This window comes from Pelophylax lessonae, assembly GCF_965119305.1.
Source record: "Pelophylax lessonae genome assembly, chromosome: 12".
NCBI lineage: Eukaryota > Metazoa > Chordata > Amphibia > Anura > Ranidae > Pelophylax > Pelophylax lessonae.
This window is the reverse complement of record NC_138779.1, coordinates 83,538,244-83,557,431: the sequence shown is the minus strand read 5'-3', so window position 1 is coordinate 83,557,431 and position 19,188 is coordinate 83,538,244. Positions and strand designations below refer to the sequence as shown.

The window sequence follows — 19,188 nt, the reverse complement described above, 5'->3', positions numbered from 1 at the left end:
ATATATATAAAGGAGAAATTGACTGCCAGGGATGATGCTCCTCCTCCCCATCCACCGCACTACGTAACTAGCAGCGGATAGTGGGCGGGTATGTCTCCGGGCATGCACGGCAAGGGCCAGAGGCTGCGCATGACTGGAAATGGCGGGGTGGAAAAAAATTTGCTCCGTGTGCCACTTCCGGTTAGGATTATCTGATCCCGGAAGTGGTATGTGCAATATCGCGCAAAAGTCCCCCCTGATTGACACAGGCTGGGGACACTAGAGCATACAATTCCCGTCCCGCCAAGGACCACAGGCCGATTCCCTTGCGATCGCACCAACATACATCACATGACAGCCGCTCCCAAACACCAGCCGGGGAGGGAGGGTACAAAACAAGAGTCGAACAACGGATCACAATAAACACAAAACAAAGAAAGAAACATGATAACAAAAAAAAATAAAAAACAAACCCAAAAACAAAACGATGACAAACACAGATAAACCAAAGATAAACCAAAAATTATTATAATAAAATAGAATGAAAATAAGACAAAAAAAAAACCCGCTCACTCTCGGGCAGCAAATCTGCCCTACAACCAAACTACACACGAGAAGGGGATGCAGTCCTCATACCCACTGGCTGAGAAAAAAAATAAATATTGGCGTTGTCGTCCCCCTTGGAGTACTGCTGCATGGAAACCCCCCTCCTAGAACCCCCTGCTGGATCCCTGGGTTCCCTCTGTCCCCAATGGGAGGGTTGTACCAAACAACCATAATATAATCCATACAGGATTCTAACCCTGCAATTATTTGCAAAATAACTTGCACAAGTGATTTCAAGCATCAAATAAAAAGCAGAAAAACGCAAACAAAATAAAACAAAAAGCCAAAGGCCAGATACAGCAAAACAGTGGCTATTCTTCTCTCTCTTTCATCTTTCAGAATCCAAGGATGTCCGGACATCAGATCCTGGCATCAGTGGATTCCATAGAGGGGATTACAGACAAAAATTATCTCATTTTTATATAAATGAAATTACAGGAAGGGTTTATAGCTAATTCATTTGTTCAAACCCAGGGTTCATGTGCCTTGTAAAGTGACTATTCATTTAAACTCTAGTTGGGTGGTCAATATTGCCCCCTCTCTCAGATGCAGGTACTTGAGTGCAAAAAATTCCATTACTGATAAATCGAAATTATGATATAGTCCCACATGTCTGCTAGAGGCTTCAGTTTCCTATTCCTTATCAAATGCACATGATCCCGTATTTGCTTCAAAAAAGGTCTCCAGGTTTTTTCTACATAGAATGCATTGCATTTACATGTCATGATATATACCACTCCTTTATTTTTTTTGACAGTCTATATAGTATTGAGGAGTCCATGTTGAGCCATTGGGTAAGGTTATTTATCTGATTTCACCCATTCACAGAACTCGCATTTTCCACATGGGAAAGTGCCCCTTCTTTTAGGCCTAATATTTGACAAAGTGGAGCTTTTTGTAAGATGGCTCCTTGTGAGACTATCTCTAAGAGATTTTTCCTTTTTATAAGTGACACTTGGTTTCTTGCTCCCATATTTGGCCACAATGGCATCTTCGGTAAGAAGATGCCAATATTTGTGCCAATATAGTATGTATCTGTGAATGTTGTTTAGAAAACTTCGTAATCAATCTTGTATGTTGAGATTAAGTGTCCTGCTTTTTAGAGTGTATCAGAGACTGTCTGTTTTTTTTGTCTGGCTCTATTGAAGGCCTTTTTGAGGCAGGTCTTGGGATATCCCTGCATGAGAAGTCTCATCTGTAATTCCTTAGCTCGTATTAGAAAATCCTTCTCTCTAGCGCAGTTTCTCTTAAGTCTAAGGCACTGTCCATATGGAATTCTTTGCACCAGGGATTTCAGATGGGCACTCATGGCATGTAAAATTGTATTAGCCGATGACCGTTTCCTGTACAGATCAGAGAAGATGTTACCATGTTCATCCACCCCTATCTACACATCCAGGAACATGACCCTCTCCTGACTGCATTCCATGGTAAATTGGAGGTTAAAGTCATTGCAGCCAATATAGTTCATAAAGGTGTTCAATTCTGATCTTGTGCCATCCCAAATCATGAAGACATTGTTGATGTACCTGTGCCACGAAACAACATGGCACAGATCCATCAACGCATCCTTGTTAAAAAACAAATCATGCTCCCACCCCCCAGGTACAGGTTGGCGTACGATGGGGCACACCGTGTCCCCGTCGCCACCCCCTTCACCTGCAGGAAGGGGGAACCCCGAAAAACAAAAACATTGTGGAAGAGAATATATTCCAAGCATTTTAGGACAAATTATTATAGGCCATAGTGATCTTTGTTTTTCCCTCAGAAAATCACCAATGACATGTAGACCCTTACTGTGTGGTATGGAGCTGTATAGAGCTTTGATGTCAATAGTGACTAGCCACGCATCCCGGGGGACAGCAAGGTCCTCCAGGGTGCGTAGCAGATCCCTAGTGTCCTGTATGTAAGATGGAAGAGTGGAAACAAAAGGTCTCAAGTAGTTGTCTGAGTTTACTCGCATGTTCGGTCAAGCAGCCCAGACCAGACACTGTTGGTCTGCCTGAGGGATCCACAAGGCTCTTGGGAGTGAGAGGATTTTTTACATTTAAGAAGTTCCTGGTGTCCTTATCGATAAGGGCTGACGAATAGGCCTCACCGATAATAATCTTGTACTGCTCATGATATTAAGGAAGAATGATTTCTGAAATTAATCTGTACCATTCTTATTAACTAATATCCTTTGGCACATAGTGATATATTGTTCCCTATCCGTTAACGCTGTCGCCCAAAAAAGGTACAAGAGCTTATTTGGGGCGTCATGCGTCCCGCGACTTCGTTTGCGCGATGTTACCGCGAATCGGCAGGCGGAAATCGCGGCAACATCGCACAGCGTTTGGGGTGCCATTGCAAATCAACGGCAACACACAGGCGTCCCGCGATTTGCAATGATTTACGAAACACGGGCAGATCGCAGTGATTCTGCCCGCGATCCGCTACACCAACATGTGAACGTAGCATTATGGATGGGACATGTATCGCATTCTACTAGTTGCTTTGCAATTATTTACTTTCTTACTATTAAACATCCATCTTCTCATTTCTAGGTTGTGTGTGATGTGTGTTTGTGTTTATATGTACATAGTGCACTTTCCCTATTTGGTTTTTGTAAGCATTTTTCTTCTTCTTTTTTTCATATGGGTTTCCTCTACTCAGTACTCAAATTTATACAGGAAACAAATTCCTTCAAGGGTCCACTTTTATATGAGTGTATCAGAGCCACTCTATTCCGTTTTGCGATCCCATATAGTATAATGCATAGAAATAGGTGTATGCACACCATAATACAAGAACTGATCAATACAGAGAAGAGAGACTAAAGGTTTTGATTTTCCTTGTCCGATTACTTTCCAATAAATATTTTATTTTTTGTCAGGATTGTAAAAAGTATTCCTGGAAGTAGGCCTCTAGATTAATTCATGCCCTAGCTATTTAAAGGAACATACTTTTTTTTTTTTTATTTGAGTGCATACACAATCTTAAAAATTTAATAATAGCCCAAAAAGTGTAGAGCAAGGAATGGGATGGGGGTTGTTCCTCATCTTCTGTTTATTCAGGGGTTAAAAGTAGGTTAAAAACACACTTGCAATGTTTTAAGATGTATAAGCATTGATGGAAAGTGTAACCAGAAGCTCTGCTGGTGATCCAGCATGCATTCCACCAGACCAGAAATGATGTAACTAAGTCCCGCTTAGGGGCTGCATTGTATAATGAAATGCATTGGGTGAGACTTCCAGTTACATCATTTCCAGTCCGGTGGAAACCACGCTGGAACACCAGCAGTGCTTTCTGGTATACTTTCCATCAATGCTTATACATCTTAAAAAGTTGTAAGTGTCTTTTTAACCTACTTTTAAGCCCTGAATAAACAGTGTTTCACTATAGAACGCTTCCCTTCTCCTCTAATGTTTTCCTTGCCAAATACTGGCTGATCCTTGGACGATTGCGGAGATGAGCGGAGGCTACCTATGTGAGTGAGCACATGGTTCCTGCATAGTGGCATAGTGGTTCTGGCTGTACTCCTAGTGGAGCATATTACAAAAAAGGTGCTGACTCTCTTGCGAAAACAAGGAGTCGATTAGTGCGGTCTTCATAGACACGTGGTGGTGAAGTGGAGCACATTTGGATGTTACATTTGGACTTTTATGAACTTAACCCATATAACTTATGTGAGAGATGTTTTACTACATTATACGTTCTTCCGAGGAGTGTCATTAGGTTATGTGACGTCATTACACATTATATGTGGTCACTGTATTAGTAATATTTTTCATACTGAAAATTTAAATTTACGCATTTAATAGAGGTAATTTTAATGTTTATATTTCCAGGCACCTAACTGATTCCTCCTTTTTCTACTACTGGGGTATGTTAGCGGAAATTATTTTTTATTATATTCATATAACCGCATCATTTTGATGGCAGTAGGTCTAAACATAATATAGTTAAAGGGTATCCTAAAAAAAAAAAAAAAAAAAAAATCACATGGCCTCTTCTGAAGTATCAGTTAGGGTACATAGAGAACATACAGTGCAATTAGCAGAGCTTGTCATGTCTGTGGTAGGGGGGGGGGGATCTGCCTGCTGGGGATTATAAATCAGAAAAGACCTGGTTAATTATTAAAGCCTTTTCCGCTTCACCCTAGGTGGAGTTGGATTTACTCCTACCTGATAATATAAGAGTTTACAATGCATAGAAATACTTATAACATATCATAGTGGAGCAAACATTTTCCCAAGTATACATTTTTAAGGCAGTAGACTTTAAAGCAGAACTAAAGCCAGCCATACATGATTAATTTTTCCATTCAACCAGCAGGTTGAGCAAAAAAGAATGAGCCGATTCCCCCATTCCCACATTTGATGTGGATGGGGGAATCCTTTCCGCTGTGGTTTTGTATTCTGATGGAGGGGAAACTTCCCCACAGTCAAAATACAATTACCAGAGTTGCTGGTTATAGCTGGCGGCACTCATCGTTCGGCAAAAACCAGACAGGCTGATTGTACACAATTCTATCATTAGATTGACTTGTGTATAAACAGTCTTTTCTGTACATGATTTGAAATTCGGTCAGTCCCTGCTGTACCAGACGAATATCGATCCATAAGCAAAATAACAAACATGTCATACGTACATGCTTTGTGCAATGGTTTTGCACAGAGCAGCCCAGATCCTCCTCTTCTTAGGTTCTTCACTGGCGCTCTGGGCCCTTCCCCCTTGCCGAGTGCCCCCATAGTAAGCCTTTTTCTGTGGGGGCACTTGTGTGTGCTCTCTTTAGAGCTGGTACTCTGCATCCATAAGACACAGAGAGCACGGCATAGCCTTGCCCCCTGGCTCCTGCTGCTGCATCTGAGCAGAATAGAGAGCCTTGGGAAGGTAAGTATAGGTATAGGTAAGTATTAGGGGGTTTGAGGGGGGAGTTGCACACTGAAGGTTGTTTACCTTCATCCATAGAATGTATGAAAGTAAAAAACCTTAAGCTTTTACAACTACTTTAACCGCTTCCGGACCTCCCGCCGTAGTTTTACGTCGCTGCTTTTACGTTAAATACCGGTGTTATGGCAGCAGATAGCTGCCAAAACCTCAGTATTTTCCTACAGGGCGGACGGTCCTCTTTTACATAAAAGTTGTCCCAGCAGCGGATTCGCCGCAGTATCACTTTTATGGACAGCGGGAGAGGTGCCCCCCTTTTTGACCCCAGATCTCATATTAAAGAGGACATGTCCTGCTTATTTCTATTACAAGGGATGTTTACATCCCCTGTAATAGGAATAAAAGTGATCATTTTTTTTTTTTAAAGGGACAGTGTAAAAATAAAATGTAAAATAAATAAGAAAAAAAATACATTTAAAGCACCCCATACCTCTAAGCTCACACCCACATATGTACACGGTGTTCAAACCACACATATGAGGTATCGCTGCGATTTGTTAGAGCGAGAGCAATAATTCTAGCCCTAAACGCTGTGACATTAAATATTGCAACAATCTCCATTTTATTCTCTAGGGTTTTTGCTAAAAAAAAAATATATATGTTTGGGGGTTCGAAGTAATTTTCTAGCAAAAAATACTGATTTTAACTTGTAAGCAACACTTGTCAGAAAAAGGCCTGGTCCTTAAGCGGTTAAGCGGGGATATCCAAACTTTGGCTCTCCAGATGTTGCAGAACTACAAGTCCCATGAGGCATAGCAAGACTCTGACAGCCACAAGTATGACACCCAGAGGCAGATGTATGATGGGATTTCTAGTTTTGCAACAGCTGGGGGGCCACAGTTTGCATATCCCTGCTGTACAGGTATGCACTGCATAGATCTTCATTATGGCAGTCTTACCTTGCAAAGCAACCCCCATCCAGTGCTGCAATGGCCACTCTGCTCTCTGTCATCAGAGCTTCTGTCTTCTCTTGGCCATTTTAAATGGCCGGACTGGGATGATGTAACTCTCCTGCATGCACACAGGAGTTACTTCATTCCATTACAAAGCTATACACTGGGCTGTGCATGAATGGCACATGCTGCCAGCTTTTTTTTTTTTGATTGGGTTTGCACCTCTGTCTTTTTATTTTTCCTGGTGTCCTTTGAAGAGATCTGTATAATACTGTATGTAGGCTGAATATACAGGGTGTCGGAATATTCGCTTGGCCTCTTAGATAAATCCAGTTTGCCTTACTACTGTGAATGACAGATCAGAAATATGTATACAGATCAGAAGTTCTGAATTCACAAGCTGGATCCTCGATCTGGGTCAGTACTTGGAAATTACTGAAGCCATAGGAGTAACAAGACAGTCTTGTAGCTCACATTTTTAGAATCGGGCCAGCTGTGGGAGCATTGAGACATGAGTTTTGGCAAATTATTGACCTGTGGCTCCATGCTATCAATATAGAGAATCTGCTACCTCATCTTCTAATGAGTTTTACATGAAAAAGCAAAACCCCACTGAAATATTTTTTAGTGGACGAACGGAGTCTGTCCTCTTACTTCACAGTATTATATTTAGTACTGAATTATTTCATGTGGTCTTGAAAGTAGCTTTTTCAATATTCTGTCATCTGACATGGTCCTCTTTTTGCATTGCAGGCTTTAGTGTGGACTGGTGGGCTCTTGGGGTCCTTATGTTTGAGATGATGGCCGGTAGATCCCCATTTGATATAATTACAGACAATCCAGACATGAACACTGAAGATTATCTTTTCCAAGGTTTGTATAAGTCACTTGACTGTTTATTTGGCTGAACTTTAGATGATGCACAACTAGCTTTTGGGTGACCTGCCTCACTATTCAAAAATGCTATTGATGTCATGTTAAACACATGATGACATGTTTAATAGGTGGCTGGAAGTACACCTTTCTTTAAACACATAACCTCAAGTGATGTCTACATGTACCTGTAGCCATAGCAGCCAACCCAGCTACTCTGGAGGGTGGATGAAGAAGACTAATAGGCTTACAGAGTAATTGTTTGGAGGAGCACTAATCAGTTTATGTGCTAATATAAAATATTATTATTATTACCACAACTCTTTCAGAACTTGCTGTTGAGGTGGTTAAAAGGGTTGGAGGGCTTAGAATTTGACCTGAGATCTTATTCGCCTTTAACGTTCAGCTGATGCTGAAAGACTGGTAAGCTACTGAGAACAAAGAAGGTTGCTGGAAAATTAAGTTTGAGAGTTATTTCCTGCACTGCTGCCCCCTTATTAACTTGATAATTTCTATCTACAGCACTGGTTCTTACTGTACTGGCTATGCTGAAAGCTCTGTTGCTACATATTTTTGATTTAGACCTACATTATATTAACATCAATGACAGTTTTGTCTCAGTTGACACTGCCAGGTGGCACAGAGAGAGAGGTTTTCAGGGTGGCCCAATCAAAATTTTGCTATGAGGCTCCATGATCTGTAGTTGCACCTTCAGGCTCCAGCTATCTGCAAGTGTGCCATGGGTTCCCAGGCCAATTTTCAGGACTTGCTTATGTTGTAGAAGGCTGGCCACCCCTTTTACCCAGAAAATGAGGTTGTCCAACTTAGTGATTGGCCAACAAGGAGCAACTGCAGGCAGGGGTGGATGTGCCAGCTTTCGATACTATGAGGATACTGGCCTATTAGAGAGCTGAATATTGAGGGGGACCTGGTATGGAAGTGACAATAGACCGTTAAATACAATGACATTGGTCAGCATTTTTATTATACCAGAATAAAAGTTTAATAACTCAGTTTCTGCCTAAGTGTATAAAAAAAAAAAAAAAAAAAAAAGCATGCAGTGCAAGAAAAAGGGGGGAGGGGTCGTTTTCTAAGACTAATGCCTTTCACAACAAATTCAACATTGTATAGATCTCTGCCTAAGATGACACACTTGCTTTAGGGTAGAGCTCAAACATTAAAAGCATATATATCAAAATCCTGCTTACTTAAGATTTTTCACTAGCTGGATCTGTCAGTGTTGATGGGTGTAACCGTGAAATGTTGTATTGGTTTATATCACTGGACTTATCTGCTTATTCAAATGTCATGATAGCAGTTAATCAGACAATCCACACCAAGTAGGACACTACTTTTTAAAGTAGCCCTTTGATATCATGGCATCATTATTTTGTTACATTTGGTTACTCTTTAGGCTACAGTCACACTTTTGTTTTCAAGTGATGCAGCTAGGGGGATGTTATTTAAACACGTTGCACTAAAATTCAAAGGTGTGAATGTAGCCCCTGTGGTATAATATTTTGCAGGATTAGAACTTATAGAGCTTTTTTTTATCTTGTTTTTTATTTGCATGTAACCAGTTATCTTAGAGAAGCCAATTCGGATCCCAAGGTTCCTGTCTGTTAAAGCCTCCCATGTATTAAAAGGTTTTTTAAACAAGGTGAGTTGATCTTTGTCTTTAAGAGTATCTGTAATACTTTTACATAAATAAGGCAAATCTGGTAGCCCAGACTGGTTGAAAACAGTACACTCTCTAGGTGTCTTTTCCTTTAATGTCAGCAACAAAGGTGGGACTGGCATAGTCTAACATACAGTAATGGTAGCCATACGATGAGAGACTGACCAAGTCACGCTTAATATTTGAAATGTTAGGGCTTTGTATTTGTTTAAATAATGACACTGGCCCATGTAAATAAACATTTTGTAGATTTTACTAGAATTTACAAGGTCCTGCTTTACCTAGGTATTTATAACCCCTTTTGTAGGAAAATGAAGAGTCATGATTTGATCTGTGGGTGCTTGCCATAACCTGTCCTCATTTTGCTCACAGCATGGTATAGTATGCAACCGTGATAGTGCACCATGCTTACCAATGAGCGGCCAACCCTCTGCTTGCTACCGTGAGTCAAATTTGTATAGATTATCTAATACTTAATTATTCCCAACTGTACATAATTATTTGTATTCTAGAATCTGTTGTCAGGCTAATGGTTAAATGTTTCAGCATTTGGGAAAATGTAACAATCGCTGACAGATTGTGTAGGAAAAAAGTTCACAAAGAAGTGGACTATTATGTATTTGGTCCTGCAGTCTCTGTCCTAAAAAACACCTCACTATCCCTATTTAGGATGTTTCTTCCTTCAAAGATTCTGCAGATATAAGGTTTGAGAATCTCACAAAATCGCTCTTTAATGAGCCCAGCTCTGCAACAAGCTCTTGCTGCAATTTCAGTATGTCAAACTGTAGCTAACTGTATTTCAGAATTGTGCTGGTACACAACAATTACAGCAATTGTCTTCTGCTCTACTTTTCTGTGTAGATGTGTACAGAATATTTTGACTAAAAGCTTAGACAGGTGAAGCTGCACGTATGCCTTTCCAAGCAATACATCTGTTCGGAGAGGCACTTAACCATATTATTCAAAAGAGATCAATCACAGGTGGGAAGGTTTTATTTTCACAGTGGTGGGTCCCAAAATCCACCTTCTTTTAGAGTCCCTAGCTCCTCAAAATGCAGAGCACCTGTCCACTCTAACCAAGCGAAAATTTCAAAAAGTTCAGCCTTTTCACTTTTGCCACTTTTTTCAGATTAACCAAAAAGTGAACAACGGGAATGGCCCCTTCATCCAGTTATCTTCAATCTGATGTGCCAAAAATGGGGAATTACAGATATGGACATCCTAGATTACAGATTCAACAACAAACATCCTCTGTTGGCAGAACTAGGAATCCTCTAGCTCTAGCCTCAGTTCAATCGAATTATTGCCTTCCCTGCAGTGTAAATCTTACTTTTTGTTCAGGAAAATATAGCAAGAAAAGAAAACGTTGATTCTATATACACCATGCTGGGCCAGAGGGACCAGGTATACAGACATACCCAGACTTCTAGAAACTATTAACAAACACAAGGGCGCACTGGCCTAGTTCATTATCCTTTAAGCAGGTTTTAGTAAAAATAATGGAATAAAAATACTCACAAACGAGTTCTTGGTAAAAGCACATCAAACAAAATGTAAAATTCTCAGCATCGAGATCGGGATTGGATCTTCCCCCGAAGCTGTATAGGCTTACGTGTTTCGAGGCAGCGCCTCTTCTTCAGAGCCTAGAAAGCATGTCTAAGCCCATGCTTTATATATTGAACAATGACTCAAAGAACCAGATACAATTGGATAGGGATCCTCCCTCTCCAGGGCGTGTGCATGAGGTCCCCGACCACAGACACCCATCCATTGTGATAGGATATCGCCTCCAAAAAAGGGGGGGGGGGAGGGATGGTAGGTAGTAATCAAAATAAATTCATAGAGGCATGATAAAATATACAAAAGGGTAAATAGAAATGACAACAAAAGGAATTAAAATTAAAAATAGAGATATCGATATTACTACTGATATTACTGCCAGAACCCAGAGACTAAGACAGCAAACAGAAAACAGGCACCAGGCAGTCCTGATCAGCGGAGTGCATATGATTCATGTAAGGCATAGCTATCAAGAATGGAAATAATCATATCAATAAAATTAATAATAGTAATGATGATGATCCCCATCCCACCAGCCTATACAACACTTAAACAATGTCAGCAGTGAGGAGTCTTGTACCTACTAGATGACTATGTGCATTCTGATGCCACAATATCATGGACCTTGGGATTGAAGGGGGCCATACATACTGATACCAAAATAAATCGACATAATGGAAGGCTCACCAAGCAGTCCCAGAGGTATCCACGGCTGCTTCCTCACCACGGTCAGAATGTACAGTTTCCCACTCTATTCCATGCACAGGGCTGCTAGACCACAAAACTGCGCTGCACCCCAAAGTTGCAGTCAGCATTATGGGGATAGTATCATTCATTTGTATGTGTCCCCCAGGCTGTGGAACGCATACCGCCGTTCCCCGAAGTGGGCAGAGTGCTCCAAGCCTCTTTTCCGTGCATTGTAGGGATAGTAACCTTCATGTCAGACTATTGCATGTGCCCCATAGGCTGTGGAACGCAAACCGCCGCTCCTGGTAGTGGGTGGAGCGCTCCACGCCTCTTCTCCATGGGCAAATCGTAGCCGGGACCATCCAGCGCCCCGCCCAGCTGGGCGAGGCTCAGGCAAATGAGAGGAGGATGAATGGGATGCGCACCACCCACCTGGAGACGCACTGTGTGCTCCAAAGCATCACAGACAAAGCATCACAGACAGCAGCTCAATAGAGCCATTCTCTCCCTACGTACTATCAATCAATGCCCCCATAGGAAAGCCCCACAGGCACAGACAGAAACAAACAGTCCAGAGGCACTACCGGACTACATTGCTCGTCCCCACAAGGGCTGCATCTCTCTCCATTTACCACATCATGTAAAGGTGTGATCCTGGGGCTCACCCTATATACCACATTGTATATAGGTGTAACCCTGGAGCTGACCCCCACTAGAAAAAGTTTTCTCCCTTTTTAAAATAAAGAGTGAGTGTTAGCGATACACCAATTGATATTAATATTGATAGTGCTCTTAGCACTAATACGCACTCCGGGCAACCCGCACACACGCCCTGGACATAAACATACATTGCTAAATACATGAATATGTAAAAATGTAAAGAGGAACCAATAGCCCCTATAGTACTGGCTACTCTATGGCAATGATGGTACTCGTAAGATCAACTCATCGACCAAGAGCAATACCTCTCTTTCTAAAGGCCCGTATAATGGTAAGAGAAAGGCAGGATCAGAGGGGGTCCGGTTCAGCACTACCTACAGCACTAAAGCGTTTAATATCCAATGAGTACTAGAACGCAATTGAAGAATTTTGAGGCAGGATGCAGCACTAAGAGACGCTCTCCCTGAAAAGCCAGAGGCGGTGTTCAGGAAACCAATGGACCTATGGAGCAAGATCACGCTAAGTAGAGTACGGAAGATCCAGGAAGGTAAAAGCATCTCTACCTACCATCCCTCCCCCCACCTTTTTTTGAGGTGATATCCAATCACAATGGATGGGTGTTTGTGGGCTGGGACCTCATGCACACGCCCTGGAGAGGGAGGGTCCCTATCCAATTGTATCTGGTTCTTTGAGTCATTGTCCAATATATAAAGCATGGGCTTAGACATAAGGGTCTAGGCTCTGAAGAAGAGGCACTGCCTCAAAACGCGTAAGCCTATACAGCTTGGGGACGATCCAATCCCAATCTCGATGCTGAGGATTATACATTTTGTTTGATGTGCTTTTATCAAGAACTCGTTTGAGTATTTTTATTCCATTATTTTTAATAAAACCTGCTTAAAGGATAATGCACTAGGCCGGTGCGCCCTTGTGTTTCTTTATCATTTCTAGTGTTCCCAGACCACCGTGGTCTTGTGAGGGGCTGTAAGGCTGAAGCATTCCATAGTTGCCGTCTCAATAGTTCTCGACATCTGCAAGCCTGTAGCCGAGCGGGATAGAGGATTGTACCACTCAGAGTGCAGGGGACAGGTGTCTTGCACCAACGATTTATTTGTTTGTTTATACCCAGACTTCTAGCAGACCACCCTGGTACTTCCCATCAGACCCAATCTGCCTTCTAAACGCTCTATTTTCTATCCTGCTTCTCAATCTCTGGCTTTAACCACTTGCCAACCAGCCTCCGTAGTTTTGCTGCGGCAGGTCAGCTCGACGTACCTGTGCATTGATTCGTGTAATAGACAGTGGGGGTGCATGCGCCGATTGGTCAGAGGGGAAGCCAATCAGCAGGTCCAGGGGACGGGATGTCTGCTGGCCACCCATGATTGCTCCCCATGGAGACAGAACGATGGTCTGACTATGTAAACAAGGGAGACTGTGGTTCTGTCACAGATTAACACAGGGATCCTGTGTTCCTACTATTTAGGAACACAGGTCTCTGTGTTCATCTAATGAGTCCATCCCTCACACAGAAAGCATCCCCTAGGGACACACTTAACCCTTTGATCGACCCTGATGTTAACCCCTTCCCTGTCAGTACAGTAACAGTGCGTATTTTTGCACCGATTACTGTAGTAATGTCACAGTCCCCTCAAAAGTGTCAGGTGTCCGATATGTCCGCCGCAGTCTCACTAAAAATCCCTGATCGCCGCCATAACTAGTAAAAAAAAATAAAATAAACAAACATGACTTAAAACTATCTCCTAGTTTGTAGACATGATAACTTTTGCACAAGCCAATCAATATAAACTTATTGGGATTTTTTTTTTTTTTTTTACCAAAATATGTAGCAGAATACATATCGGTCTAAATTGATGAAAAAAAATATATATATTTATATATATATATATATAAATATATATATACAGTGGGTACGGAAAGTATTCAGACCCCCTTAAATGTTTCACTCTTTGTTATATTGCAGCCATTTGCTAAAATCATTTAAGTTCATTCTTCTTCCTCATGAATGTACACATAGCACCCCATACTGACAGAAAAACACAGAATTGTTGACATTGTTGCAGATTTATTAAAAAAGAAAAACTGAAATATCACATGGTCCTAAGTATTCAGACCCTTTGCTCAGTATTTAGTAGAAGCCCCCTTTTGATCTAATACAGCCAGGAGTCTTTTTGGGAAAGATGCAACACGTCTTTCACACCTGGATTTGGGGATCCTCTGCCATTCCTCCTTGCAGATCCTCTCCAGTTCTGTCAGGTTGGATGGTAAACGTTGGTGGACAGCCATTTTTAGGTCTCTCCAGAGATGCTCAATTGGGTTTAAGTCAGGGCTCTGGCTGGGCCATTCAAGAACAGTCACGGAGTTGTTGTGAACCCACTCCTTCGTTATTTTAGCTGTGTGCTTAGGGTCATTGTCTTGTTGGAAGGTAAACCTTCGGCCCAGTCTGAGGTCCAGAGCACTCTGGAGAAGGTTTTTGTCCAGGATATCCCTGTACTTGGCTACATTCATCTTTCCCTCGATTGCAACCAGTCGTCCTGTCCCTGCAGCTGAAAAACACCCCCACAGCATGATTCTGCCACCACCATGCTTCACTGTTGGGACTGTATTGGACAGGTGATGAGCAGTGCCTGGTTTTCTCCACACATACCGCTTAGAATTAAGGCCAAAAAGTTCTATTTTGGTCTCATCAGACCAGAGAATCTTATTTCTCACCATCTTGGAGTCCTTCAGGTGTTTTTTAGCAAACTCCATGCGGGCTTTCATGTGTCTTACACTGAGGAGAGGCTTCCGTCGGGCCACTCTGCCATAAAGCCCCGACTGGTGGAGGGCTGCAGTGATGGTTGACTTTCTACAACTTTCTCCCATCTCCTGACTGCATCTCTGGAGCTCAGCCACAGTGATCTTTGGGTTCTTCTTTACCTCTCTCACCAAGGCTCTTCTCCCCCGATAGCTCAGTTTGGCCGGACGGCCAGCTCTAGGAAGGGTTCTGGTCGTCCCAAACGTCTTCCATTTGAGGATTATGGAGGCCACTGTGCTCTTAGGAACCTTAAGTGCAGCAGAAATCTTTTTGTAACCTTGGCCAGATCTGTGCCTTGCCACAATTCTGTCTCTGAGCTCTTCAGGCAGTTCCTTTGACCTCATGATTCTCATTTGCTCTGACATGCATTGTGATCTGGAAGGTCTTATATAGACAGGTGTGTGGCTTTCCTAATCAAGTCCAATCAGTATAATCAAACACAGCTGGACTCAAATGAAGGTGTAGAACCATCTCAAGGATGATCAGAAGAAATGGAAAGCACCTGAGTTAAATATATGAGTGTCACAGCAAAGGGTCTGAATACTTAGGACCATGTGATATTTCAGTTTTTCTTTTTTAATAAATCTGCAACAATGTCAACAATTCTGTGTTTTTCTGACAGTATGGGGTGCTATGTGTACATTCATGAGGAAGAAGAATGAACTTAAATGATTTTAGCAAATGGCTGCAATATAACAAAGAGTGAAAAATTTAAGGGGGTCTGAATACTTTCCGTACCCACTGTATATATATTTTTTTTTTGTATTGGCTAGGTTTTATAGCAGAATGTAAAAATATTTTTATTTTTTCAGAATTGTCGTACTTTTTTGTTTACAGCGCAAAAAATAAAAACTGCAGAGGTGATCAAATGCCACCAAAAGAAAGCTCTATTTGTGGGAAAAAAGGGACATCAATTTTATTTGGGTACAGCATCGTGTGCATGACCGGGCAATTGACAGTTAAAGTAATGCAGTGTGTGTCTCAAAAAATGGCCTCGTCATTAAGGGGGTAAAACCTTCCGGTCCTGTGGTTAATGACATGGCTATTGAAACCCAGGTGTTAAAAGATAGAGGGGTTTTGAGTCAGTGATCCCTACCTTGCTATAAGCAAGAAAGGCCCCTTCCAGGAGTTATCGCACCTGGAAATCTTTTTTGCCTGGTCTTACTACAATCAGGTCTTAGCTTGAAATTAGCTATAAATTATAGAAATTAAATAGGTTATTAGATTTTTGGCTATGGGCCCAAAGTGTGGCTGTTACCCCATCTCAAAACTCCCACCAAAGTGGAGCAGACAAAAATGGATACAACAAGGTATGAGTAGCGCTGCCTTATCTAAGTGTGTAATGTGCATAAAAAACTAATTGGAAAAAAAATGATTAAAATATGTAAAACACTGTGTGCTATCTCTTTAAATGTTGTAACATGTATGTCTCAAACCATCGTGTCACCTCTTAGAATTTGACGTGACTCCAAAATGTAAATTTAATGTGAGCACACACCCTGTCTCTTCAAAAATACTGCTTTCAATTGTATTTCCTATCACATATGTTATTATATTAAATGCATACACTTATAATTACATAAAGCGCTGATGTGCCCAGTGCATAAAGTTCACATGTGCAGTAAAAAAGGAATTTCGTATATATATATATATATATATATATATATATATATATATATATATATATATATAAAAAAAAAACAAGCCTATATATAAAAAACTGATACGTGCATTTAAGTAGTCCCAATTCAAAGTGCCTCGTGCTTAAAAATCTGTGCAGATATAATCAGTAGGTGAATGGGTGAGAAAACACTCATGCTCCCTCCTCAGGCCTGCACTCACCTGCTAGCTGAACCCTCCAGGGGTGGAAAGCACCAAACATAAAATACTTCCAGTCCTTTTGGATGACATCCACTTTCTTCACCTCTGGGTATGGTTAATAGATACGCTTACATAGGGATGGGTGAACAGAAAAGGGGATCACATTGTGATTCTGTAAATATAATTTCTCTTTTATTCATTGCCTGACACAGCTCCTGATCTTGTTAACCATTTGGCTACACTGCCCCCTACAGGAGTAGGACACTAGGCAGAAAAAAAGTCTGGCTATAACTATAGGCAGTCCCAGGGGGTATACTTCCTCTCTCTGCTGTAGGCAGGTTTTTTCTGCCTAGTCAGGAGTAAGGACATAGTTCCTTGCTGGAATCTCAGCTCCTGGCAATTTTTTCTTTTTGGATAAAAATTTTTTCCTGTGAGATCTAAAATCAACTGCCGGACTGGGCGACAGCCTGGATAATCTAGATCCTGTGGTCACCCCAGTCTTGCCAGCGCGTGCGCAGACTTTAGCTCCGCTCTAGGTCGGCGGCAACATAGCCCCACCAGACGGGGACTGACCTACTAGTTAAACGCCTCGTGAGATTGCTTACGACTGGGTCTCGGCCCCAGTCACAGCATTTCTCCTGGTCCTCTTATTTAGAAGGAGATGAGATTCTGTTTGGAGCCATGCCCACCTGGTTCCTGGTATTAATAACTGCCCTCCCTCCCCCTGGAGGGTTTTGGGGTGGACATTGGCCCCTCCATGGCACCCCCCTCATCAGTCTTGTGGTCTCTGTGGGCCATCTCGCCCCCATGCGCTCCCCTCCTTCACTGATGCTTTGGCCATGGGTTGGCCTGGTCCACCGCCTAGGGTGGGGGCAGAGTGATGTGCTGGCGGAGGGGTGTGCCGCCGCTGACCGAACGATCGGCTGCCTGTGCCGTTTTCTGAGGCCAAGGGATCCCTCCTGGTGCCGCCAGTTTCTTGTAGCCTGTGTGCTTAATGCATGGTGGCCATGTTTGTGTAGTCAGGCGGCCATTTCTCAGTGGTTTGCCATTGAAAACAGTGGTAGCCATGACAGTGGAGCCCTCTGGGCAGCGATTTCGGCGGTGGGAGTCCCTCCTCATCCCCCGGTGCTGACTCCTGGATCTTTTAATTTCCTGATCGTCATTCGTGCAGTGCAGCTTCTTCCTGGTAGCTGCAGTGCCTGGTTTCTGCGGGGTGCGGAGTCCGGTGGGGTCCTCTCCCTCTCTACTGAGGATCGATTGGTGCTCTGTGGCTGGCAACCGGGTGGGGTGCCAGAGCTGTGGGGGTTGTCCCTTAGCAGTGTTTTACACTTTTTTTGAGGGGTCCCCCTGGTGACTCATGGAGTCTTTGGAGCACATCTCCCCATCTGATCCCTTCTCTGAGGCTGCAGGGCCCAATCCATCCATCAATGTACTGATGGCAGTCTTGGGTGGAGGTGGCTTTTGGGTGATGGGCTGGCAAAAAGCGCCCCCCAGTCTTCCCCTGCCTCATCTGTCCCTCAGATCCTGAATCTGATTCGGCCACCGCGGACGGGAGTCACCCTGCTGGGTCTGGGACCACAGGCCCTGAATCCTGCAACGGCGTACAAAAAGACGCTGGTGGACGCATTGATTGTAGCTGTGGGTGATACCTTAAAGATGGAGGACGCAGCTGAAGCTGCTGCAGGTGCAGGTTCTCTTTGGCATTCACAAGCCATCCAGAGCAGAAAAGGTGTTCCCTTTCTCCTCCTATTTTGACAGAATTGTCAATAAATAGTGGGGAAGACCAAAGCGTCACCTTGGGGGATTCCTAAGCGATTTTGCTAGGCAATACCCCTATGAGGAGCTCTTTCTTAAGAAGTGGACTGTTCCACCAGGGGTATACCCTCTGGTTTCCAGATTAAACAAGGCAACCATGATTCCGGTTGAAGATGCCCCGACCTTTAAGGACTCGGCTGACAGGAAGGCAGAGGCTGTGGCCCACAATATGAACACCCTGGCTGGTTCGGCACGGCGGCCGATATTCACCATTGCCCTGGTGTCGCAGACTCTGGCCGAATGGGCTGGGCTTTTGGACCATGACCTGGAGGGGGAGTGGCTCCCCCCTGCCTTTACTGAGCTGGTGGACCAGCTGTTCCAGGGGCTGCAGTTTATCTGTGATGTCTCTTTGCATGCAGCTCCCCTAGTGGCTCGGCTCTCTGTTTCGTCAGTGGTCCTTTGGCATGTCTTTTGGCTCAAATACTGGTCTGCGGATCAGAGTTCTAAAAAGGCCTTGACTGGTCTTCCCTTTCAAGGAGATCGCCTGTTTGGTGCTACCCTGGATGACATCATTAAATGTCTCACGGGGGGGAAGAGTACCTTTCTTCCGCAGGCTACTAAGGGCAGGGACCCTCGTTGCAGACCCTCCTCCACGGCTCATAAGAAGTTTTTTCATCCCTCAAGGTCGACTGACAAGGAATCGGAGCCCCTTGGGGCCTCCTCTGGAGGATCCAAGCGAACTTGGTCTGGCAAGTCAAGAGCAGGCTTCTTCAGTCCCACGGACAAGGCCCCTTCGTTATGAAGTTGCGTCCTCACTCGTATCTGGGGTGGGGGGACGTCTCAGCTGGTTTCCGAACCTGTGTACTCCCCTGGTACACCTCAGGTGGGTCCACAAGGTCATTCGGTCCGGCTCCAAGATTGAGTTTTGT

General features: G+C 43.2%; 1 protein-coding gene across 3 annotated transcripts in view; it reads left to right on the top strand.

The window, feature by feature from the left end:
- PRKCZ (protein kinase C zeta) overlaps positions 1 to 19,188 on the top strand; it is a 572,887-nt gene that overhangs the window by 478,749 nt on the left and 74,950 nt on the right. For all 3 annotated transcript variants that reach the window (XM_082273173.1, XM_082273174.1, XM_082273175.1), the window contains 2 exons: positions 7,164 to 7,283; positions 8,864 to 8,943. In XM_082273173.1, the coding sequence (XP_082129299.1) occupies positions 7,164 to 7,283; positions 8,864 to 8,943 (200 nt within the window). The remainder of the gene's footprint in view (positions 1 to 7,163; positions 7,284 to 8,863; positions 8,944 to 19,188) is intronic.